The sequence below is a fragment of the Scyliorhinus torazame genome, chromosome 12, assembly GCF_047496885.1.
Source record: "Scyliorhinus torazame isolate Kashiwa2021f chromosome 12, sScyTor2.1, whole genome shotgun sequence".
Taxonomy (NCBI): Eukaryota; Metazoa; Chordata; class Chondrichthyes; order Carcharhiniformes; family Scyliorhinidae; genus Scyliorhinus; species Scyliorhinus torazame.
Window position 1 is genome coordinate 133,339,276 of NC_092718.1, and position 26,254 is coordinate 133,365,529.

Here is a 26,254-nt window from a genome sequence, read left to right on the forward strand (position 1 = left end):
TGGGATACGGGTCCCACACACACTTACTCTCACTGGGATACGCCGCACACACACTGACTCTCACTGGGGTACAGGTTCCACACACACTGACTCTCACTGGGATACGGGTTCCACACACACTGACTCTCACTGGGGTACGGGTTCCACACACACTGACTCTCACTGGGGTACATCCCACACACACTGACTCTCACTGGGGTACGGGTCCCACTCACACTGACTCTCACTGGGATACGCCCCACACACACTGACTCTCACTTGGATACGCCGCACACACACTGACTCTCACTGGGGTACAGGTTCCACACACACTGACTCTCACTGGGGTACATCCCACACACATTGACTCTCACTGGGGTACGGGTCCCACTCACACTGACTCTCACTGGGATACGCCCCACACACACTGACTCTCACTTGGATACGCCCCACACACACTGACTCTCACTGGGGTACGGGTTCCACACGCACTGACTCTCACTGGGATACGCCCCACACACACTGACTCTCACTGGGGTACGTCCCACACACACTGACTCTCACTGGTGTACATCCCACACACACTGACTCTCACTGGGATACGGGTTCCACACACACTGACTCTCACTGGGATACGGGTTCCACACACACTGACTCTCACTGGGGTACGTCCCACACACACTGACTCTCACTGGGATAGGGGTCCCACACACATTGACTCTCACTGGGGTACGGGTTCCACACACACTGACTCTCACTGGGATACGGGTCCCACACACACTGACTCTCACTGGGATACGTCCCACACACACTGACTCTCACTGGGATACGTCCCACACACACTGACTCTCACTGGGGTACGCCCCACACACACTGACTCTCACTGGGATACGGGTCCCACACACACTGACTCTCACTGGGGTACGTCCCACACACACGGACTCTCACTGGGGTACGGGTTCCACACACACGGACTCTCACTGGGATACGTGTCCCACACACACTGACTCTCACTGGGGTACGTCCCACACACACGGACTCTCACTGGGGTACGGGTTCCACACACACTGACTCTCACTGGGATACGGGTTCCACACACACGGACGCTCACTGGGATACGCCGCAGACACTCAGACTCTCACTGGGATACGCCGCACACACACTGACTCTCACTGGGGTACGGGTTCCACACGCACTGACTCTCACTGGGACACGGGTTCCACACACACTGACTCTCACTGGGATACGCAGCACACACACTGACTCTCACTGGGATACACCGCACACACACTGACTCTCACTGGGATACGCCCCACACACACTGACTCTCACTGGGATACGTCCCACACACACTGACTCTCACTGGGATACGGGTTCCACACACACTGACTTTCACTGGGATACGGGTTCCACACACACGGACTCTCACTGGGGTACGGGTCCCACACACAATGACTCTCACTGGGATACGGGTCCCACACACATTGACTCTCACTGGGGTACGGGTTCCACACACACTGACTCTCACTGGGATACGGGTCCCACACACACTGACTCTCACTGGGATACGTCCCACACACACTGACTCTCACTGGGATACGTCCCACACACACTGACTCTCACTGGGGTACGCCCCACACACACTGACTCTCACTGGGATATACAGCACACACACTGACTCTCACTGGGATACACCGCACACACACGGACTCTCACTGGGATATACAGCACACACACTGACTCTGACTGGGGTACGCCCCACACACACTGACTCTGACTGGGGTACGTCCCACACACACTGACTCTCACTGGGATACGCCCCACACACACTGACTCTCACTGGGATACACCGCACACACACTGACTCTCACTGGGATACACCGCACACACACGGACTCCCACTGGGATACACCGTACACAAACTGACTCACACTGGGATACGCCGCACACACACTGACTCTCACTGGGATACGCCCCACACACACTGACTCTCACTGGGATACGTCCCACACACACTGACTCTCACTGGGGTACGGGTTCCACACACACTGACTCTCACTGGGATACGTCCCACACACACTGACTCTCACTGGGATACGTCCCACACACACTGACTCTCACTGGGGTACGGGTTCCACATGCACTGACTCTCACTGGGATACGTCCCACACACACTGACTCTCACTGGGATACGCCCCACACACACTGACTCTCACTGGGATACGCCCCACACACACTGACTCTCACTGGGATACGTCCCACACACACTGACTCTCACTGGGATACGCCCCACACACACTGACTCTCACTGGGATACGTCCCACACACACTGACTCTCACTGGGGTACGGGTTCCACACACACTGACTCTCACTGGGATACGTCCCACACACACTGACTCTCACTGGGATACGTCCCACACACACTGACTCTCACTGGGGTACGGGTGCCACATGCACTGACTCTCACTGGGATACGTCCCACACACACTGACTCTCACTGGGATACGCCCCACACACACTGACTCTCACTGGGATACGCCCCAAACACACTGACTCTCACTGGGATACGTCCCACACACACTGACTCTCACTGGGATACGTCCCACACACACTGACTCTCACTGGGATACACCGCACACACTGACTCTCACTGGGATACACCGCACACACACTGACTCTCACTGGGGTACAGGTCCCAAACACACTGACTCTCACTGGGATACGTCTCACACACACTGACTCTCACTGGGGTACGGGTTCCACACGCACTGACTCTCACTGGGATACGTCGCACACACACTGACTCTCACTGGGATACGCCCCACACACACTGACTCTCACTGGGATACACCGCACACACTGAGTCTCACTGGGATACGTCCCACACACACTGACTCTCACTGGGATACGGGTTCCACACGCACTGACTCTCACTGGGATACGCCCCACACACACTGACTCTCACTGGGATACACCGCACACACTGACTCTCACTGGGATACGTCCCACACACACTGACTCTCACTGGGATACGGGTCCCACACACAATGACTCTCACTGGGATACGCCCCACACACACAGACTCTCACTGGGATACGCCCCACACACACTGACTCTCACTGGGAGATGCCCCACACATACTGACTCTCACTGTGGTACAGGTCCCACACACACTGACACTCACTGGGATACGGGTTCCACACACACTGACTCTCACTGGGGTGATGGTCCCACACACACTGACTCTCACTGGGATACGCCCCACACACACTGACTCTCACTGGGATACGCCCCACACACACTGACTCTCACCGGGGTACAGGTCCCACACACACGGACTCTCACTGGGAAACGGGTCCCACACACACTGACTCTCACTGGGAAACGCCCCACACACACTGACTCTCACTGGGATACGCCCTGCACACACTGACTCTCACTGGGGTACAGGTCCCACACACACTGACTCTCACTGGGAAACGGGTCCAACACACACTGACTCTCACTGGGATACGCCCCACACACACTGACTCTCACTGGGATACGCCCCACACACACTGACTCTCACTGGGGTACGGGTTCCACACACACTGACTCTCACTGGGGTACGGGTTCCACACACACTGACTCTCACTGGGGTACGTCCCACACACACTGACTCTCACTGGGAAACGGGTCCCACACACACTGACTCTCACTGGGATACGGGCCCCACACACACTGACTCTCACTGGGGTACGGGTTCCACACACATTGACTCTCACTGGGGTACGGGTCCCACACACACTGACTCTCACTGGGGTACGGGTCCCACACACACTGACTCTCACTGGGGTACGGGTCCCACACACACTGACTCTCACTGGGGTACGGGTCCCACACACACTGACTCTCACTGGGGTACGGGTCCCACACACACTGACTCTCACTGGGGTACGGGTCCCACACACACTGACTCTCACTGGGAAACGCCCCGCACACACTGACTCTCACTGGGGTACGGGTCCCACATACACTGACTCTCACTGGGATACGGGTCCCACACACACTTACTCTCACTGGGATACGCCGCACACACACTGACTCTCACTGGGGTACAGGTTCCACACACACTGACTCTCACTGGGATACGGGTTCCACACACACTGACTCTCACTGGGGTACGGGTTCCACACACACTGACTCTCACTTGGATACGCCGCACACACACTGACTCTCACTGGGGTACAGGTTCCACACACACTGACTCTCACTGGGGTACATCCCACACACATTGACTCTCACTGGGGTACGGGTCCCACTCACACTGACTCTCACTGGGATACGCCCCACACACACTGACTCTCACTTGGATACGCCCCACACACACTGACTCTCACTGGGGTACGGGTTCCACACGCACTGACTCTCACTGGGATACGCCCCACACACACTGACTCTCACTGGGGTACGTCCCACACACACTGACTCTCACTGGTGTACATCCCACACACACTGACTCTCACTGGGATACGGGTTCCACACACACTGACTCTCACTGGGATACGGGTTCCACACACACTGACTCTCACTGGGGTACGTCCCACACACACTGACTCTCACTGGGATACGGGTCCCACACACATTGACTCTCACTGGGGTACGGGTTCCACACACACTGACTCTCACTGGGATACGGGTCCCACACACACTGACTCTCACTGGGATACGTCCCACACACACTGACTCTCACTGGGATACGTCCCACACACACTGACTCTCACTGGGGTACGCCCCACACACACTGACTCTCACTGGGATACGGGTCCCACACACACTGACTCTCACTGGGGTACGTCCCACACACACGGACTCTCACTGGGGTACGGGTTCCACACACACGGACTCTCACTGGGATACGTGTCCCACACACACTGACTCTCACTGGGGTACGTCCCACACACACGGACTCTCACTGGGGTACGGGTTCCACACACACTGACTCTCACTGGGATACGGGTTCCACACACACGGACGCTCACTGGGATACGCCGCAGACACTCAGACTCTCACTGGGATACGCCGCACACACACTGACTCTCACTGGGGTATGGGTTCCACACGCACTGACTCTCACTGGGACACGGGTTCCACACACACTGACTCTCACTGGGATACGCAGCACACACACAGACTCTCACTGGGATACGCCCCACACACACTGACTCTCACTGGGATACGTCCCACACACACTGACTCTCACTGGGATACGGGTTCCACACACACTGACTCTCACTGGGATACGGGTTCCACACACACGGACTCTCACTGGGGTACGGGTCCCACACACAATGACTCTCACTGGGATACGGGTCCCACACACACTGAGTCTCACTGGGGTACGGGTTCCACACACACGGATGCTCACTGGGATACGGGTCCCACACACATAGAACATAGAACAATACAGCGCAGTACAGGCCCTTCGGCCCACGATGTTGCACCGAAACAAAAGCCATCTAACCTACACTATACCATTATCATCCATATGTTTATCCAATAAACTTTTAAATGCCCTCAATGTTGGCGAGTTCACTACTGTAGCAGGTAGGGCATTCCACGGCTTCACTACTCTTTGCGTAAAGAACCTACCTCTGACCTCTGTCCTATATCTATTACCCCTCAGTTTAAAGCTATGTCCCCTCGTGCCAGCCATTTCCATCCGCGGGAGAAGGCTCTCACTGTCCACCCTATCCAACCCCCTGATCATTTTGTATGCCTCTATTAAGTCTCCTCTTAACCTTCTTCTCTCCAACGAAAACAACCTCAAGTCCATCAGCCTTTCCTCATAAGACTTTCCCTCCATACCAGGCAACATCCTGGTAAATCTCCTCTGCACCCGCTCCAAAGCCTCCACGTCCTTCCTATAATGCGGTGACCAGAACTGTATGCAATACTCCAAATGCGGCCGTACCAGAGTTCTGTACAGCTGCAACATGACCTCCTGACTCCGGAACTCAATCCCTCTACCAATAAAGGCCAACACTCCATAGGCCTTCTTCACCACCCTATCAACCTGGGTGGCAACTTTCAGGGATCTATGTACATGGACACCTAGATCCCTCTGCTCATCCACACTTTCAAGAACTTTTCCATTTGCCAAATATTCCACATTCCTGTTATTCCTTCCAAAGTGAATCACCTCACACTTCTCTACATTAAACTCCATTTGCCACCTCTCAGCCCAGCTCTGCAGCTTATCTATATCCCTCTGTAACCTGCTACTTCCTTCCACACTATCGACAACACCACCGACTTTAGTATCGTCTGCAAATTTACTCACCCACCCTTCTGCGCCTTCCTCTAGGTCATTGATAAAAATGACAAACAGCAACGGCCCCAGAACAGATCCTTGTGGTACTCCACTTGTGACTGAACTCCATTCTGAACATTTCCCATCAACCACCACCCTCTGTCTTCTTTCAGCTAGCCAATTTCTGATCCACATCTCTAAATCACCCTCAATCCCCAGCCTCCGTATTTTCTGCAATAGCCTACCGTGGGGAACCTTATCAAACGCTTTGCTGAAATCCATATACACCACATCAACTGCTCTTCCCTCGTCTACCTGTTCAGTCACCTTCTCAAAGAACTCGATAATGTTTGTGAGGCATGACCTACCCTTCACAAAGCCATGCTGACTATCCCTGATCATATTATTCCTATCTAGATGATTATAAATCTTGTCTCTTATAATCCCCTCCAAGACTTTACCCACTACAGACGTGAGGCTCACCGGTCTATAGTTGCCGGGGTTGTCTCTGTTCCCCTTTTTGAACAAAGGGACCACATTTGCTATCCTCCAGTCCTCTGGCACTATTCCTGTAGCCAATGATGACATAAAAATCAAAGCCAATGGTCCAGCAATCTCTTCCCTGGCCTCCCAGAGAATCCTAGGATAAATCCCATCAGGTCCCGGGGACTTATCTATTTTCAGCCTGTCCGGAATTGCCAACACCTCTTCCCTACGTACCTCAATGCCATCTAATCTATTTACCTGGAGCTCAGCATTCTCCTCCACAACATTATCTTTTTCCTGAGTGAATACTGACGAAAAATATTCATTTAGTATCTCGCCTATCTCTTCAGACTCTACACACAACTTCCCATCCCTGTCCTTGACTGGTCCTACTCTTTCCCTAGTCATTCACTTATTCCTGACATACCTATAGAAAGCTTTTGGGTTTTCCTTGATCCTTCCTGCCAAATACTTCTCATGTCCCCTCCTTGCTCGTCTTAGCTCTCTCTTTAGATCCTTCCTCGCTACCTTGTAACTATCCATCGCCCCAACTGAAACTTCACACCTCATCTTCACATAGGCCTCCTTCTTCCTCTTAACAAGAGATTCCACTTAGAACATAGAACATAGAACAATACAGCGCAGTACAGGCCCTTCGGCCCACGATGTTGCACCGAAACAAAAGCCATCTAACCTACACTATGCCATTATCATCCATATGTTTATCCAATAAACTTTTAAATGCCCTCAATGTTGGCGAGTTCACTACTGTAGCAGGTAGGGCATTCCACGGCCTCACTACTCTTTGCGTAAAGAACCTACCTCTGACCTCTGTCCTATATCTATTACCCCTCAGTTTAAAGTTATGTCCCCTCGTGCCAGCCATATCCATCCGCGGGAGAAGGCTCTCACTGTCCACCCTATCCAACCCCCTGATCATTTTGTATGCCTCTATTAAGTCTCCTCTTAACCTTCTTCTCTCCAACGAAAACAACCTCAAGTCCGTCAGCCTTTCCTCATAAGATTTTCCCTCCATACCAGGCAACATCCTGGTAAATCTCCTCTGCACCCGCTCCAAAGCCTCCACGTTCTTCCTATAATGCGGTGACCAGAACTGTACGCAATACTCCAAATGCGGCCGGACCAGAGTTCTGTACAGCTGCAACATGACCTCCCGACTCCGGAACTCAATCCCTCTACCAATAAAGGCCAACACTCCATAGGCCTTCTTCACAACCCTATCAACCTGGGTGGCAACTTTCAGGGATCTATGTACATGGACACCTAGATCCCTCTGCTCAGCCACACTTTCAAGAACTTTACCATTAGCCAAATATTCCGCATTCCTGTTATTCCTTCCAAAGTGAATCACCTCACACTTCTCTACATTAAACTCCATTTGCCACCTCTCAGCCCAGCTCTGCAGCTTATCTATATCCCTCTGTAACCTGCTACATCCTTCCACACTATCGACAACACCACCAACTTTAGTATCATCTGCAAATTTACTCACCCACCCTTCTGTGCCTTCCTCTAGGTCATTGATAAAAATGACAAACAGCAACGGCCCCAGAACAGATCCTTGTGGTACTCCACTTGTGACTGTACTCCATTCTGAACATTTCCCATCAACCACCACCCTCTGTCTTCTTTCAGCTAGCCAATTTCTGATCCACATCTCTAAATCACCCTTAATCCCCAGCCTCCGTATTTTTTGCAATAGCCTACCGTGGGGAACCTTATCAAACGCTTTGCTGAAATCCATATACACCACATCAACTGCTCTACCCTCGTCTACCTGTTCAGTCACCTTCTCAAAGAACTCAATAAGGTTTGTGAGGCATGACCTACCCTTCACAAAGCCATGCTGAATATCCCTGATCATATCATTCCTATCTAGATGATTATAAATCTTGTCCCTTATAATCCCCTCCAAGACTTTACCCACTACAGACGTGAGGCTCACCGGTCTATAGTTGCCGGGGTTGTCTCTGCTCCCCTTTTTGAACAAAGGGACCACATTTGCTGTCCTCCAGTCCTCTGGCACTATTCCTGTAGCCAATGATGACATAAAAAACTTCTTTGGTAAACCATGGTTCCCTCGCTCGGCACCTTCCTCCCTGACTGACCGGTACATACTTATCAAGAACACGCAGTAGCTGATCCTTGAACAAGCTCCACTTATCCAGTGTGTCCAACACTTGCAGCCTACCTCTACACCTTATCCCCCCCAAGTCACGTCTAATGGCATCATAATTTCCCTGCCCCCAGCTATAACTCTTGCCCTGTGGTGTATACTTATCCCTTTCCATCCTTAACGTAAACGACACCGAATTGTGGACACTGTCCCCAAAGTGCTCACCTACCTCCAAATCCAATACCTGGCCTGGTTCGTTACCCAAAACCAAATCCATTGTGGCCTCGCCTCTTGTTGGCCTGTCAACAAACTGTGTCAGGAAACCCTCCTGCACACACTGTAGAAAAAACGACCCATCTAATGTACTCGAACTATATCTTTTCCAGTCAATATTTGGAAAGTTAAAGTCTCCCATAATAACTACCCTGTTACTTTCGCTCTTATCCAGGATCATCTTCGCCATCCTTTCCTCTACATCCCTAGAGCTATTTGGAGGCCTATAGAAGACTCCCAACAGTGTGACCTCTCCTTTCATGTTTCTAACCTCAGCCCATACTACCTCGGAAGATGAGTCCCCATCTAGCATCCTCTCCGCCACCGTAATACTGCTCTTGACTAGCAGCGCCACACCTCCCCCTCTTTTGCCTCCTTCTCTGAGCTTACTAAAACACCTAAACCCCGGAACCTGCAACATCCATTCCTGTCCCTGCTCTATCCATGTCTCCGAAATGGCCACAACATCGAAGTCCCAGGTACCAACCCATGCTGCCAGTTCCCCTACCTTATTTCGTATACTCCTGGCATTGAAGTAGACACACTTCAAACCACCTACCTGAACACTGGCCCCCCTCCTGCGACGTCAAATCTGAGCTCCTGACCTCTATACTCTCATTCTCCCTTACCCTAAAACTACAATCCAGGTTCCCATGCCCCTGCTGCATTAGTTTAAACCCCCCCAAAGAGCACTAACAAATCTCCCCCCCAGGATATTTGTGCCCCGCAGGTTCAGATGTAGACCATCCTGTCTGTAGAGGTCCCACCTTCCCCAGAAAGAGCCCCAGTTATCCAGAAATCTGAATCCCTCCCGCCTGCACCATCCCTGTAGCCACGTGTTTAATTGCTCTCTCTCCCTATTCCTCATCTCACTATCACGTGGCACGGGCAACAACCCAGAGATAACAACTCTGTTTGTTCTAGTTCTGAGCTTCCATCCTAGCTCCCTGAAAGCCTGCCTGACATCCTTATCCCCTTTCCTACCTATGTCGTTCGTGCCAATGTGGACCATGACTTGGGGCTGCTCCCCCTCCCCCTTGAGGACCCGGAAAACACGATCCGAGACATCACGTACCCTTGCACCTGGGAGGCAACATACCAAACGTGAGTCTCTCACGCTCCCACAAAATCTCCTATCTGTGCCCCTGACTATCGAGTCCCCAATTACTAATGCTCTGCTCCTCTCCCCCCTTCCCTTCTGAGCAACAGGGACAGACTCCGTGCCAGAGGCCCGTACCCCATGGCTTACCCCTGGTAAGTACCCCCCCCCCACAAGTATCCAAAGCGGTATACTTGTTTCTCAGGGGAACGACCGCAGGGGATCCCTGCACTGACTGTTTTTTCCCAGTCCCTCTTACAGTTACACACTGACTCTCACTGGGGTACGGGTTCTACACACACTGACTCTCACTGGGATACGCCGCACACACACTGACTCTCACTGGGATACGCCGCACACACACTGACTCTCACTGGGATACGCTCCACACACACTGACTCTCACTGGGATACATCCCACACACACAGACTCTCACTGGGATACGCCGCACACACACTGACTCTGACTGGGATACGCCGCACACACACTGACTCTCACTGGGATACGCTGCACACACACTGACTCTCACTGGGATACGCTCCACACACACTGACTCTCACTGGGGTACGGGTTCTACACACACTGACTCTCACTGGGATACGCCGCACACACACTGACTCTCACTGGGATACGCCACACACACACTGACTCTCACTGGGATACGCTCCACACACACTGACTCTCACTGGGATATGGGTTCCACACACACTGACTCTCACTGGGATATGGGTTCCACACACACTGACTCTCACTGGGATACGCCGCACACACACGACTCTCACTGGGATACGCCCCACACACACTGACTCTCACTGGGATACGCCGCACACACACGACTCTCACTGGGATACGCCCCACACACACTGACTCTCACTGGGATACGCCCCACACACACTGACTCTCACTGGGATACGCCCCACACACACTGACTCTCACTGGGATACGCCCCACACACACTGACTCTCACTGGGATACGCCCCACACACTGACTCTCACTGGGATACGCCCCACACACACTGACTCTCACTGGGATACGCCCCACACACACTGACTCTCACTGGGGTACTGGTTCCACACACACGGACTCTCACTGGTGTACAGGTCCCTCACACAATGACTCTCACTGGGGTACGGGTTCCACACACACTGACTCTCACTGGGGTACGGGTTCCACACACACTGACTCTCACTGGGGTACTGGTTCCACACACACTGACTCTCACTGGGGTACGCCCCACACACACTGACTCTCACTGGGGTACGGGTCCCACACACACGGACTCTCACTGGGATACGCCCCACACACACTGACTCTCACTTGGATACGCCCCACACACACTGACTCTCACTGGGATACGGGTCCCACACACATGGACTCTCACTGGGATACGCCCCACACACACTGACTCTCACTGGGGTACTGGTTACACACACACTGACTCTCACTGGGGTACAGGTCCCTCACACAATGACTCTCACTGGGGTACGGGTTCCACACACACTGACTGTCTCTGGGGTACGGGTTCCACACACACTGACTCTCACTGGGATATGGGTTCCACACACACTGACTCTCACTGGGGTACGTCCCACACACACGGACTCTCACTGGGATACGGGTCCCACACACACTGACTCTCACTGGGGTACAGGTCCCACACACACTGACTCTCACTTGAGTTCCACACAGAAACCGGGTTCGGACAGGTCGAGCTGCCTTTTGCTTACCTCCAGGGTTCCTACGAAGGATGAGTTTGCGAATTTCATCATACACAAAGATCAGGAAACTATAGGGGAAGGCACAAAACCACCAATTCGGCCTAAGTGTAAAAGGGAGAGTGTTAGAGCTGCGACTGAGATAAACCTGAGTAGATGTAGCTCCTCCGACATCCATGCAATGTCGCAAAATCCCAGAGAGCCAATGAGGTGGTACCATTGTTGAAAGGGTGCATTCCATTGATGCACAGCCAGATCCCACATAAAAGACGAACAAGAAAAAAATCTCTTTGTAAGAATGATATTTGAAGATTAATGGTCCTAATCAGCAGCGAGCAGTTTTATATTCACCTGGCAGCATCTAAGTCACATTAATGCCCCATCGAATAGTCAAAACGCTGACAGTACAGCACTCCCTCAGTACTGACCCTCTGACAGTGCAGCGCTCCCTCGGTACTGACCCTCTGACAGTATAGCACTCCCTCAGTACTGACCCTCTGACAGTGCAGCGCTCCCTCGGTACTGACCCTCTGACAGTATAGCACTCCCTCAGTACTGACCCTCTGATAGTGCAGCACTCCTTTAGTACTGACCCTCTGACAATGCAGCACTCCCTCAGTACTGACCCTCTGATAGTGCAGCACTCTCTCAGTACTGACCCTCTGACAGTGCAGCACTCCCTCAGTACTGATCCTCTGATAGTGCAGCACTCTCTCAGTACTGACCCTCTGACAGTGCGGCACTCCCTCAGTACTGACCCTCTAACAGTGCAACGCTCCCTCAGTACTGACCCTCTGACAGTGCAGCACTCCCTCAGTACTGACCCTCTGACTGTGCAGCACTCCCTCAGCACTGACCCTCTGACAGTGCAGCTCTCTCAGTACTGACCCTCTGACAGTGCAGAACTCCCTCAGTACTGACCCTCCAACAGTGCAGCACTCCCACAGTATTGACCCACTGACAGTGCCGCACTCCCTCAGTACTGACCCTCTGACAGTGCGGCACTCCCTCAGTACTGACCCTCTGATAGTGCAGCACTCTCAGTACTGACCCTCTGACAGTGCGGCACTCCCTCAGTACTGACCCTCTAACAGTGCAACGCTCCCTCAGTATTGACCCTCTGACAGTGCAGCACTCCCTCAGTACTGACCCTCTGACAGTGCAGCGCTCCCTCGGTACTGACCCTCTGACAGTGCAGCGCTCCCTCGGTACTGAACCACTGACAGAGTAGCGCTCCCTCAGTACTGACCCTCTGACAGTATAGCACTCCCTCAGTACTGACCCTCTGACAGTGCAGCGCTCCCTCGGTACTGACTCTCCGACAGTGCAGCGCTCCCTCGGTACTGAACCAGTGACAGAGTAGCGCTCCCTCAGTACTGACCCTTTGATAGTGCAGTACTTCCTCAGTACTGACCCTCTGATAGTGCAGCACTCCCTCAGTACTGACCCTCTGACAGTGCAGCACTCCCTCAGTACTGACCCTCTGACAGTGCAGTACTCCTTTAGTACTGACCCTCTGACAATGCAGCACTCCCTCAATACTGACCCTCTGACAGTGCAACGCTCCCTCAGTACTGACCCTCTGACAGTGCGGCACTCCCTCAGTACTGACCCTCTGACAGTGCAGCACTCCCTCAGTACTGATCCTCTGATAGTGCAGTACTCCCTCAGTACTGATCCTCTGATAGTGCAGTACTCCCTCAGTACTGACCCTCTGATAGTGCAGCACTCCCTCAGTACTGACCCTCTGACAGTGCAGTACTCCTTTAGTACTGACCCTCTGACAATGCAGCACTCCCTCAGTACTGACCCTCTGATAGTGCAGCACTCCCTCAGTACTGACCCTCTGACAGTGCAACGCTCCCTCAGTACTGACCCTCTGACAGTGCAGCGCTCCCTCAGCACTGACCCTCTGACAGTGCAGCACTCCCTCAGTACTGACCCTCTGACAGTGCAGTACTCCTTTAGTACTGACCCTCTGACAATGCAGCACTCCCTCAATACTGACCCTCTGACAGTGCAACGCTCCCTCAGTACTGACCCTCTGACAGTGCGGCACTCCCTCAGTACTGACCCTCTGACAGTGCAGCACTCCCTCAGTACTGATCCTCTGATAGTGCAGTACTCCCTCAGTACTGATCCTCTGATAGTGCAGTACTCCCTCAGTACTGACCCTCTGATAGTGCAGCACTCCCTCAGTACTGACCCTCTGACAGTGCAGTACTCCTTTAGTACTGACCCTCTGACAATGCAGCACTCCCTCAGTACTGACCCTCTGATAGTGCAGCACTCCCTCAGTACTGACCCTCTGACAGTGCAACGCTCCCTCAGTACTGACCCTCTGATAGTGCAACGCTCCCTCAGTACTGACCCTCTGACAGTGCAGCGCTCCCTCAGCACTGACCCTCTGACAGTGCAGCACTCCCTCAGTACTGATCCTCTGACAGTGCAGCACTCCCTCAGCACTGACCCTCTGACAGTGCAGCACTCCCTCAGTACTGATCCTCTGACAGTGCAGCACTCCCTCAGTCCTGACCCTCTGACAGTGCAGTACTCCCTCAGTACTGATCCTCTGACAGTGCAGCACTCCCTCAGCACTGACCCTCTGACAGTGCAGCACTCCCTCAGTACTGACCCTCTGACAGTGCAGCTCAGTACTGACCCTCAGTACGGTGTTCCTGAAGTAGAAATGGACAGGCCAGTGTCTATGCGACAGACATTCCCCATTGATCTGAAGACCTGTTAGCGCAGGGTTCTGAGTCTCGGCTGGAATTATACTTACTTGAGAGGGTACATCCTGAGGGCGATATCCATCCCAGGACAGTATGAGAGTAATGCAGCTAAAGCAGTCTCCTCAAACAGACCAAAAATCAGGATCTTGTTCCTGGAGGAAAAGAGCATCTTTTAGACAGGGTTATGGGTGAAAGTGCAATTTGATTCAGCTTTCTGCTTCTTTCAGCTCCCCTCTCTCTCTCCCCACCCCTCTTTATCTCACTGTGCTTCAACTCCTCTCTCCCCATCTTTCTGTGCCTCTCTATTTCTCTCTTTCCCATTGCCTCTCTCCATCTCACTCCACTTCTTTTTCTTTGTCCCTCTATCACTCCCTACGCCAGTTTCAGTGTCTCCCTCACTCTCCTTTTCCCTCCTCATTGCCCTCGCCTTCTCTGTCTCTGACGCCACCTCCTTTTCCCTCTCCATCTCCCTCTGGGCCTCCCTCTTCCTTTCCCTCACTCTGTCATTCTGAATCACTCTTTAGGTTGCACTCACCCTCCCAGAAATGATTCTCCCTCCACCCATCAGTTGATGCTGCTGTCAGTGCCGCGCTCTCTCAGTGCTGCTGTCTCACCTCATGCCTTGCTGGAATATGGAGTTCCTTCTCGTCTTACAGATCACCAGATCGGCCCATTGAACCACCACAATACTGACAAAGAATGCCGTGTGACAGGTAAATTCCACAATCTTCCTCTGTTCATATGTCTGAGTGGAAAGAGCAGAAAATGGATCACAAAATCGGATCATGAACAAAGTCACATTGTGAGCTCAAAGAGCGAGTGATTGTGAAGAAGGAGATCTGAATGACACTCCCACGGCAGGTACAGCACGGGGTTAGATACAGAGTAAATCTCCCTCTACACTGTCCCCATCAAACACTCCCACGGCAGGTACAGCACGGGGTTAGATACAGAGTAAATCTCCCTCTACACTGTCCCCATCAAACACTCCCAGGGCAGGTACAGCGCGGGGTTAGGTACAGAGTAAATCTCCCTCTACACTGTCCCCATCAAACACGCCCTGGACAGGTACAGCACGGGGTTAGATACGGAGTAAATCTCCCTCTACACTGTCCCCATCAAACACTCCCAGGACAGGTGCAGCACGGGGTTAGATACAGAGTAAATCTCCCTCTACACTGTCCCCATCAAACACTCCCAGGACAGGTACAGCACGGGGTTAGATACGGAGTAAATCTCCCTCTACACTGTCCCCATCAAACACTCCCAGGACAGGTACAGCACAGGGTTAGATACAGAGTAAATCTCCCTCTACACTGTCCCCATCAAACACTCCCAGGACAGGTACAGCACGGGGTTAGATACAGAGTAAAGCTCCCTCTACACTGTCCCCATCAAACACTCCCAGGACAGGTACAGCATGGGGTTAGATACAGAGTAAATCTCCCTCTCCACTGTCCCCATCAAACACGCCCAGGACAGGTACAGCACGGGGTTAGATACTGAGTAAATCTCCCTCTACACTGTCCGCATCAAACACTCCCAGGACAGGTACAGAACGCTGTTGGGCACAAACTAAATCTCCCACTACACTGTCCCCATCAAACACTCCCAGGGCAGGTACAGAACGCTTTTGGGCACAAACTAAATCTCCCACTACACTGTCCCCATCAAACACTCCCAGTACAGGTACAGCACAGGGGAAGATACAGAGTAAAGCTCCCTCTACACTGTCCCCATCAAAGACTCCCAGGGCAGGTACAGAACGCTGTTGGGCACAAACTAAATCTCCCACTACACTGTCCCCATCAAACACTCCCAGGACAGGTACAGCACAGGGTTAGATACAGAGTAAATCTCCCTCTCCACTGTCCCCATCAAACACTCCCAGTACAGGTACAGCATGGGGTTAGATACAGAGTAAATCTCCCACTACACTGTCCCCATCAAACACTCCCAGTACAGGTACAGCACGGGGTTAGATACAGAGTAAATCTCCCTCTACACTGTCCCCATCAAACACTCCCAGTACAGGTACAGCACGGGGTTAGATACAGAGTAAATCTCCCACTACACTGTCCCCATCAAACACTCCCAGGACAGGTACAGCACGGGGTTAGATACAGAGTAAATCTCCCTCTACACTGTCCCCATCAAACACTCCCAGTACAGGTACAGCACGGGGTTAGATACAGAGTAAATCTCCCACTACACTGTCCCCATCAAACACTCCCAGGACAGGTACAGCACGGGGTTAGATACAGAGTAAAGCTCCCTCTACACTGTCCCCATCAAACACTCCCAGTACAGGTACAGCACGGGGTTAGATACAGAGTAAAGCTCCCTCTACACTGTCCCCATCAAACACTCCCAGGACTGGTACAGCACATTGTTGGATACAGAGTAAATCTCCCTCCACACTGTCCCCATCACACACTCCAGGACAAGTAAAGCACGAGGTTTGATACAGAATAAAGCTCTCTATAACCCACTCCCTGTGGGATCTTTTTTGCTGCAATAGCTGCCTATTCGCAGGAGAATTTCCAAACTCCTGTGTTGTAACCTGCCTGCTTACCATTGGCTTGGGACTAATGACAATCCCACAATCCTGTGGGAGTATGAGCTTCCCCAATGAGGGGGGCGGAGAAATCATTAACAGACTCCCTGTATAAGTAAAGCTGGCCTGTTTGGAACCAGCAGGAAGGAGTGTGCAGCAAGGAAAGTTGCTGCTGCTAGTGTGCAAATGTTATTGTAAATAAATGTTATTTCTTTATATCCTTGAAACTCGTGCTGGATTCTTCGTGGCCCTCACAAAACCCTGTTATCACTGTTCACATTCATTTTATATTGTAGCCCCACCTCACTGACTCCCAACCCACTCATAGTTCAGGTGATAACACATTAGGCTGGATTGAAGATTGGCTGACTGGGATAAAACAGAGAGTATGAATAATTGGTGATTTTTCTGATTGGCAGGATGTGACAAGTGGAGCCCTGCAGGGGTCTGTACTGGGACCGCAACTTCTTACAATTTCTATCAATGACTTTGATGAGGGGAGTGAAGACATGGCAGCTAAATTTGCAGATGTTACAATGATAGGTAGGAAAGTATGTTGTGAAGAAGACATGAGGGATTTGCAGATGATATAAATAGGTTAAGTGAGTGGACAAAAAGCTGGCGGATGGAATATAATGTGGGAAAGTGTCAGTTTTTCACTTTTGCAAGAAGAATAAAAAAGCAGAGTGTTACTAAAATGCTTGCAGAATTCCGAGGTGCGGAGGGATCTGGGCATGAGTCACAATAGGTTAGTGTGTAGGTGTAGCAAGTAATCAAGAAGGAAACAAAATGTTATCCTTTATTATGAGAGCAATTAAACATAAATGTATGAATTTTATACTTCAATTATACAGGGCATTGGTAGGGCAGCATGGGGTCCCAGGTTCGATCCCGGCTCGAGGTCACTGTCCGTGCGGAGTTTGCACTTTCTCCCCGTGTCTGCGTGGGTTTCACCCCCACAACCCACAGATGTGCAGGGTAGGTGGATTGAACATACTAAATTGCCCCTTAATTGGAAAAAATGAATTGGGTACTCTAAATTTCCTCCTGCAGGATGTTTGAGGTGAGGGATGCAGTTAGTGTCCCTGCTGATTTTACCTGCAGGAAGTGCAGCCATCTCCAGCTCCTCCAAGACCGAGTTAGGGAACTGGAGCTGGAGTTGGAAGAACTTCGGATCATTCGGGAGGCAGAAGGGGTCATAGATAGCAGCTTCAGGGAATTAGTTATACCAAAGATTGGAGATAGGTGGGTAACTGTAAGAGGGACTGGGAAAAAGCAGTCAGTGCAGGGATCCCCTGCGGTCGTTCCCCTGAGAAACAAGTATACCGCTTTGGATACTTGTGGGGGGGACGACTTACCAGGGGTAAGCCATGGGGTACGGGCCTCTGGCACGGAGTCTGTCCCTGTTGCTCAGAAGGAAAGGGGGGAGAGGAGCAGAGCATTAGTAATTGGGGACTCTATAGTCAGGGGCACAGATAGGAGATTTTGTGGGAGCGTGAGAGACTCACATTTGGTATGTTGCCTCCCAGGTGCAAGGGTACGTGATGTCTCGGATCGTGTTTTCCGGGTCCTTAGGGGGGAGGGGGAGCAGCCCCAAGTCGTGGTCCACATTGGCACTAACGACATAGGTAGGAAAGGGGACAAGGATGTCAGGCAGGCTTTCAGGGAGCTAGGATGGAAGCTCAGAACTAGAACAAACAGAGTTGTTATCTCTGGGTTGTTGCCCGTGCCACGTGATAGTGAGATGAGGAATAGGGAGAGAGAGCATTTAAACACGTGGCTACAGGGATGGTGCAGGCGGGAGGGATTCAGATTTCTGGATAACTGGGGCTCTTTCTGGGGAAGGTGGGACCTCTACAGACAGGATGGTCTACATCTGAACCTGAGGGGCACAAATATCCTGGGGGGGAGATTTGTTAGTGCTCTTTGGGGGGGTTTAAACTAATGCAGCAGGGGCATGGGAACCTGGATTGTAGTTTTAGGGTAAGGGAGAATGAGAGTATAGAGGTCAGGAGCAGAGATTTGACGTCGCAGGAGGGGGCCAGTGTTCAGGTAGGTGGTTTGAAGTGTGTCGACTTCAATGCCAGGAGTATACGAAACAAGGTAGGGGAACTGGCAGCATGGGTTGGTACCTGGGACTTCGATGTTGTGGCCATTTCGGAGACATGGATAGAGCAGGGACAGGAATGGATGTTGCAGGTTCCGGGGTTTAGGTGTTTTAGTAAGCTCAGAGAAGGAGGCAAAAGAGGGGGAGGTGTGGCGCTGCTAGTCAAGAGCAGTATTACGGTGGCAGAGAGGATGCTAGATGGGGACTCTTCTTCCAAGGTAGTATGGGCTGAAGTTAGAAACAGGAAAGGAGAGGTCACCCTGTTGGGAGTTTTTTATAGGCCTCCTAATAGTTCTAGGGATGTAGAGGAAAGGATGGCGAAGATGATTCTGGATAAGAGCGAAAGTAACAGGGTAGTTATTATGGGAGACTTTAACTTTCCAAATATTGACTGGAAAAGATATAGTTCGAGTACAATAGATGGGTCGTTTTTTGTACAGTGTGTGCAGGAGGGTTTCCTGAAACAATATGTTGACAGGCCAACAAGAGGCGAGGCCACGTTGGATTTGGTTTTGGGTAATGAACCAGGCCAGGTGTTGGATTTGGAGGTAGGAGAGCACTTTGGGGACAGTGACCACAATTCGGTGACGTTTACGTTAATGATGGGAAGGGATAAGTATACACCGCAGGGCAAGAGTTATAGCTGGGGGAAGGGAAATTATGATGCCATTAGACGTGACTTGGGGGGGATAAGGTGGAGAAGTAGGCTGCAAGTGTTGGGCACACTGGATAAGTGGGGCTTGTTCAAGGATCAGCTACTGCGTGTTCTTGATAAGTATGTACCGGTCAGACAGGGAGGAAGGCGTCGAGCGAGGGAACCGTGGTTTACCAAGGAAGTGGAATCTCTTGTTAAGAGGAAGAAGGAGGCCTATGTGAAGATGAGGTGTGAAGTTTCGGTTGGGGCGATGGATAGTTACAAGGTAGCGAGGAAGGATCTAAAGAGAGAGCTAAGACGAGCAAGGAGGGGACATGAGAAGTATTTGGCAGGAAGGATCAAGGAAAACCCAAAAGCTTTCTATAGGTATGTCAGGAATAAGCGAATGACTAGGGAAAGAGTAGGACCAGTCAAGGACAGGGATGGGAAATTGTGTGTGGAGTCTGAAGAGATAGGCGAGATACTAAATGAATATTTTTCGTCAGTATTCACTCAGGAAAAAGATAATGTTGTGGAGGAGAATGCTGAGCCCCAGGCTAATAGAATAGATGGCATTGAGGTACGTAGGGAAGAGGTGTTGGCAATTCTGGACAGGCTGAAAATAGATAAGTCCCCGGGACCTGATGGGATTTATCCTAGGATTCTCTGGGAGGCCAGGGAAGAGATTGCTGGACCTTTGGCTTTGATTTTTATGTCATCATTGGCTACAGGAATAGTGCCAGAGGACTGGAGGACAGCAAATGTGGTCCCTTTGTTCAAAAAGGGGAGCAGAGACAACCCCGGCAACTATAGACCGGTGAGCCTCACGTCTGTAGTGGGTAAAGTCTTGGAGGGGATTATAAGAGACAAGATTTATAATCATCTAGATAGGAATAATATGATCAGGATAGTCAGCATGGCTTTGTGAAGGGTAGGTCATGCCTCACAAACCTTATTGAGTTCTTTGAGAAGGTGACTGAACAGGTAGACGAGGGTAGAGCAGTTGATGTAGTGTATATGGATTTCAGCAAAGCGTTTGATAAGGTTCCCCACGGTAGGCTATTGCAAAAAATACGGAGGCTGGGGACTGAGGGTGATTTAGAGATGTGGATCAGAAATTGGCTAGCTGAAAGAAGACAGAGGGTGGTGGTTGATGGGAAATGTTCAGGATGGAGTACAGTCACAAGTGGAGTACCACAAGGATCTGTTCTGGGGCCGTTGCTGTTTGTCATTTTTATCAATGACCTAGAGGAAGGCGCAGAAGGGTGGGTGAGTAAATTTGCAGACGATACTAAAGTCGGTGGTGTTGTCGATAGTGTGGAAGGATGTAGCAGGTTACAGAGGGATATAGATAAGCTGCAGAGCTGGGCTGAGAGGTGGCAAATGGAGTTTAATGTAGAGAATTGTGAGGTGATTCACTTTGGAAGGAATAACAGGAATGCGGAATATTTGGCTAATGGTAAAGTTCTTGAAAGTGTGGATGAGCAGAGGGATCTAGGTGTCCATGTACATAGATCCCTGAAAGTTGCCACCCAGGTTGATAGGGTTGTGAAGAAGGCCTATGGAGTGTTGGCCTTTATTGGTAGAGGGATTGAGTTCCGGAGTCGGGAGGTCATGTTGCAGCTGTACAGAACTCTGGTACGGCCGCATTTGGAGTATTGCGTACAGTTCTGGTCACCGCATTATAGGAAGGACGTGGAGGCTTTGGAGCGGGTGCAGAGGAGATTTACCAGGATGTTGCCTGGTATGGAGGGAAAATCTGATGAGGAAAGGCTGATGGACTTGAGGTTGTTTTCGTTGGAGAGAAGAAGATTAAGAGGAGACTCAATAGAGGCATACAAAATGATCAGGGGGTTGGATAGGGTGGACAGTGAGAGCCTTCTCCCGCGGATGGATATGGCTGGCACGAGGGGACATAACTTTAAACTGAGGGGTAATAGATATAGGACAGAGGTCAGAGGTAGGTTCTTTACGCAAAGAGTAGTGAGGCCGTGGAATGCCCTACCTGCTACAGTAGTGAACTCGCCAACATTGAGGGCATTTAAAAGTTTATTGGATAAACATATGGATGATAATGGTATAGTGTAGGTTAGATGGCTTTTGTTTCGGTGCAACATCGTGGGCCGAAGGGCCTGTACTGCGCTGTATTGTTCTATGTTCTATGTGTGTGGGACCCGTATCCCAGTGAGCATCCGTGTGTGTGGAACCCGTACCCCAGTGAGACTCAGTGTGTGTGGGACCCGTATCCCAGTGAGAGTCATTGTGTGTGGGACCCGTACCCCAGTGAGAGTCCGTGTGTGTGGAACCCGTATCCCAGTGAGAGTCAGTGTGTGTGGAACCCGTATCCCAGTGAGAGTCAGTGTGTGTGGGGCGTATCCCAGTGAGAGTCAGTGTGTGTGCGGTGTATCCCAGTGAGAGTCAGTGTGTGTGCTGCGTATCCCAGTGGGAGTCAGTGTGTGTGGAACCCGTATCCCAGTGAGAGTCAGTGCGTGTGGAACCCGTACCCCAGTGAGAGTCAGTGTGTGTGCGGCCGTGGAATGCCCTACCTGCTACAGTAGTGAACTCGCCAACATTGAGGGCATTTAAAAGTTTATTGGATAAACATATGGATGATAATGGCATAGTGTAGGTTAGATGGCTTTTGTTTCGGTGCAACATCGTGGGCCGAAGGGCCTGTACTGTGCTGTATTGTTCTATGTTCTATGTTCTAAATTTAAGAAATAAAATTATGTCCCCTCGTGACAGCCATTTCCGCCCTGGGGAAAAGTCTCTGGCTATCCACTCTATCCATACCTCTCATCACCTTGTACACCTCTATCAAGCCACCTCTCTTCCTTCTTCGCTCCAGTGAGAAAAGCCCTAGCTCCCTCAACCTTTCTTCATAAGCCATGCCCTCCAGTCCAGGCAGCATCCTGGTAAATCTCTGCACCCTCTCCAAAGCATCCACATCCTTCCTATAATGAGACGACCAGAACTGGACACAATATTCCAAGTGTGGTCCAACTAGGGTTTTACAAAGCTGCAAGCAAAACCTCGCGGCTCTCAAACTCAATCCCCCTGTTAATGAAAGGCAACACACCATACGCCTTCTTAACAACCTTATCAACCTGGATGGCTTTTTGAGGGATCTATGTCTGTACGTGGACCCCAAGATCCCTCTGTTCCTCCACACTTCCAAGAATCCTGCCTTTAACCCTGTATTCAGCATTCAAATTCGACCTTCCAAAATGAATCACTTCTCATTTATCGAGGTTGAACTCCATCTACCACTTCATAGCCCAGCTCTGCATCCTGTCAATCATAGTCTTATCATAGAATTTACAGTGCAGAAGGAGGCCATTCGGCCCATCGAGTCTGCACCGGCTCTTGGAAAGAGCACCCCACCCAAGGTCAACACCTCCACCCTATCCCCACAACCCTACCCAACACTAAGGGCAATTTTGGACACTATGGGCAATTTATCACGGCTAATCCACCTAACCTGCACATCTTTGGACTGTGGGAGGAAACCGGAGCACCCGGAGGAAACCCACGCAGACACGGGGAGGACGTGCAGACTCCTCACAGACAGTGACCCAAGCCGGAATCGAACCTGGGACCCTGGAGCTGTGAAGCAATTGTGCTATCCACAATGCTACCGTGCTGCCCTGTAAATCTCCTGTTGTAACCTGCAACAACCCTCATCACTATCTACAACTCCCTCGACCTTCGTGTCATCGGCAAACTTACTAACCCACCCTTCCACTTCCTCAACCAAGTCATTTAGAAAAACCACAAAGAGCCAGTGCGGTATTCTCCGCCGGCGGGATTCTCCGTTTTGCCAGTGCCTGCGGGTTTCGCGACGGCGTGGGGCTGCCCCACATGGGAAACCCCATTGACTGGCCGTCGTAATGGAGAATCCCGCCGGCGGGTCGAGGCAGAAATGTGGCCCGGCGGAGAATCCCGCCCCAGAGGTCCCAGAACAGATCCCTGCGGGACACCACTGGTCACCGACCTCCAGGCGGAATATTTTCCATCCACTACCACTCGCTGTCTTCTTTCAGCCAACCAATTCTGTATCCAGACAGCCAAATTTCCCTGTATCCCATGCCCCCTAACTTACTGAATGAGCCTACCATGGGGAACCTTATCAAATGCCTTCCTGAAATCCATATCCACCACATCCACTGCCCGATCTTCATCAATGTGTCTCGTCACATCCTCAAAGAATTCAATGAGGCTTGTGAGGCACGACCTGCCCCTCACAAAGCCATGCTGACTATCTTTAATCAAACTATGTTTTTCTAAATAATCATAAATCCTATCTCTCAGAATCCTTTCCAATATTTTGCTCACAACAGACGCAAGACTGATGGGTCTGTAATTCCCAGGGATCTCCCCATTCCCTTTCTTGATCAGGGGAACAACATTCGCCTCCCTCCAATCATCCGGTACTACTCCAGTGGAGAGCGAGGACGCAAAGATCATTGCCGACGGCGCAGCAATCTCCTCCCTCGCTTCTCGTAGTAACCTTGGGTATAAGCCCAGGGAACTTATCTATCCTGATGCTTTTCAGAATTTCCAGCACATCCTCCTTAATATCAACCTGTTCGAATCTATTAACCTGGTTCACGCTGTTCTCATGGGCAACAATGTCCCTCTCTCTAGTGAATACTGAAGCAAAATATTCATTTAGGGCCTCCCCCATCTCCTCAGACTCTAAGCACAAGTTCCCTCCACTATCCCTGATCGGCCCTACTCTCACTCTGATCAGCCTCTTATTTCTCACAGAAGTGTAGAACGCCCTTGGGGTTTTCCCTAATCCTTCCCACCAGGGCTTTTCATGCCCCTTTCTCGCTCGCCTAAGTCTATTTTTGAGTTCCTTCCTGGCTACCTTGTAATACTCAAGAGTTGTGCCAGATACTTGCTTCCTGAACCTTGCGTAAGCTTCCTTCTTCCTCTTTTTAAAAAAAAAATATATTTTATTGAAATTTTTTTCCAAACAACAATTTTTCCCTCTTACAAAGCAAACAAAACAATAACAAAACAGAAATTTTTAACAATACACAGGTAACAAAACCCCATTGTCTATTGACCTAAACTAAACTAACCCCCCCCCCCCTTCCCCCTGGGTTGCTGCTGCTGGTCATCTGTCTTCCCTCTAACGTTCCCCTAGGTAGTCGAGAAATGGCTGCCACCGCCTGGTGAACCCTTGAGCCGATCCTCTCAGGGCAAACTTTATCTGCTCCAGTTTAATGAACCCCGCCATATCATTTACCCAGGCCTCCAGTCCGGGGGGTTTCGCCTCCTTCCACATGAGTAGGATCCTGCGCCGGGCTACTAGGGACGCAAAGGCCACAACGTCGGCCTCTTTCGCCTCCTGCACTCCCGGCTCATCCGCTACTCCAAATAGAGCTAACCCCCAGCCTGGTTTGACCCGGGCCTTCACCACCCGCAAAATCACTCCCGTCACTCCCTTCCAATACCCTTCCAGTGCCGGACACGCCCAAAACATATGTGCGTGGTTTGCCGGGCTCCCGCTGCACCTCCCACATTTGTCCTCCACTCCAAAGAACCTGCTCACTCTTGCCCCCGTTATGTGTGCTCTATGTAGCACCTTAAATTGAATCAGGCTAAGCCTGGCGCATGAGGAAGAGGAATTTACCCTGTTTCGGGCATCAGCCCACATACCCTCCTCTATCTCCTCCCCTAATTCTTCTTCCCACTTTCCTTTTAGTTCGCCCACCGACTCCTCCCCCTCTTCCCTCATCTCTCGGTAAATCTCTGACACCTTGCCCTCTCCGACCCACACCCCTGAAAGCACCCTGTCCTGTATCCCCTGTGTCGGGAGCAACGGAAATTCCCTCACCTGTTGTCTAGTAAATGCCCTCACCTGCATATATCGCAAGAAATTTCCCCGGGGCAACTTATAATTTTCCTCCAATGCTCCCAAGCTCGCAAAAGTCCCATCTATAAATAAATCTCCCACCTTCCTAATTCCCAACTGGTACCAGCTCTGAAATCCTCCATCCATTCTTCCTGGGGCGAACTTATGGTTGTTCCTGATAGGGGACCCCACCAGGGCTCCCCGCACCCCTCTCTGTCGCCTCCACTGTCCCCAGATATTCAGTGTTGCCGCCACCACCGGGTTCGTGGTAAACTTTTTAGGTGAGAGCGGTAGCGGTGCCGTCACCAGCGCCTCTAAACTCGTCCCTTTACAGGACTTTCTCTCCAGTCTTTTCCACGCCGCTCCCTCGCCCTC

The 26,254-nt window shown here is 51.3% G+C and overlaps 1 protein-coding gene across 2 annotated transcripts in view; it reads right to left on the reverse strand.

Moving 5' to 3' along the window:
* atp1a3b (ATPase Na+/K+ transporting subunit alpha 3b) overlaps nt 1-26,254 on the reverse strand; it is a 762,330-nt gene that overhangs the window by 12,335 nt on the left and 723,741 nt on the right. For both annotated transcript variants that reach the window (XM_072469087.1, XM_072469088.1), the window contains 3 exons: nt 15,330-15,460; nt 14,766-14,867; nt 11,996-12,087 (listed from right to left, as the gene is read on the reverse strand). In XM_072469087.1, coding sequence (XP_072325188.1) covers nt 11,996-12,087; nt 14,766-14,867; nt 15,330-15,460 — 325 coding nt within the window. The remainder of the gene's footprint in view (nt 1-11,995; nt 12,088-14,765; nt 14,868-15,329; nt 15,461-26,254) is intronic.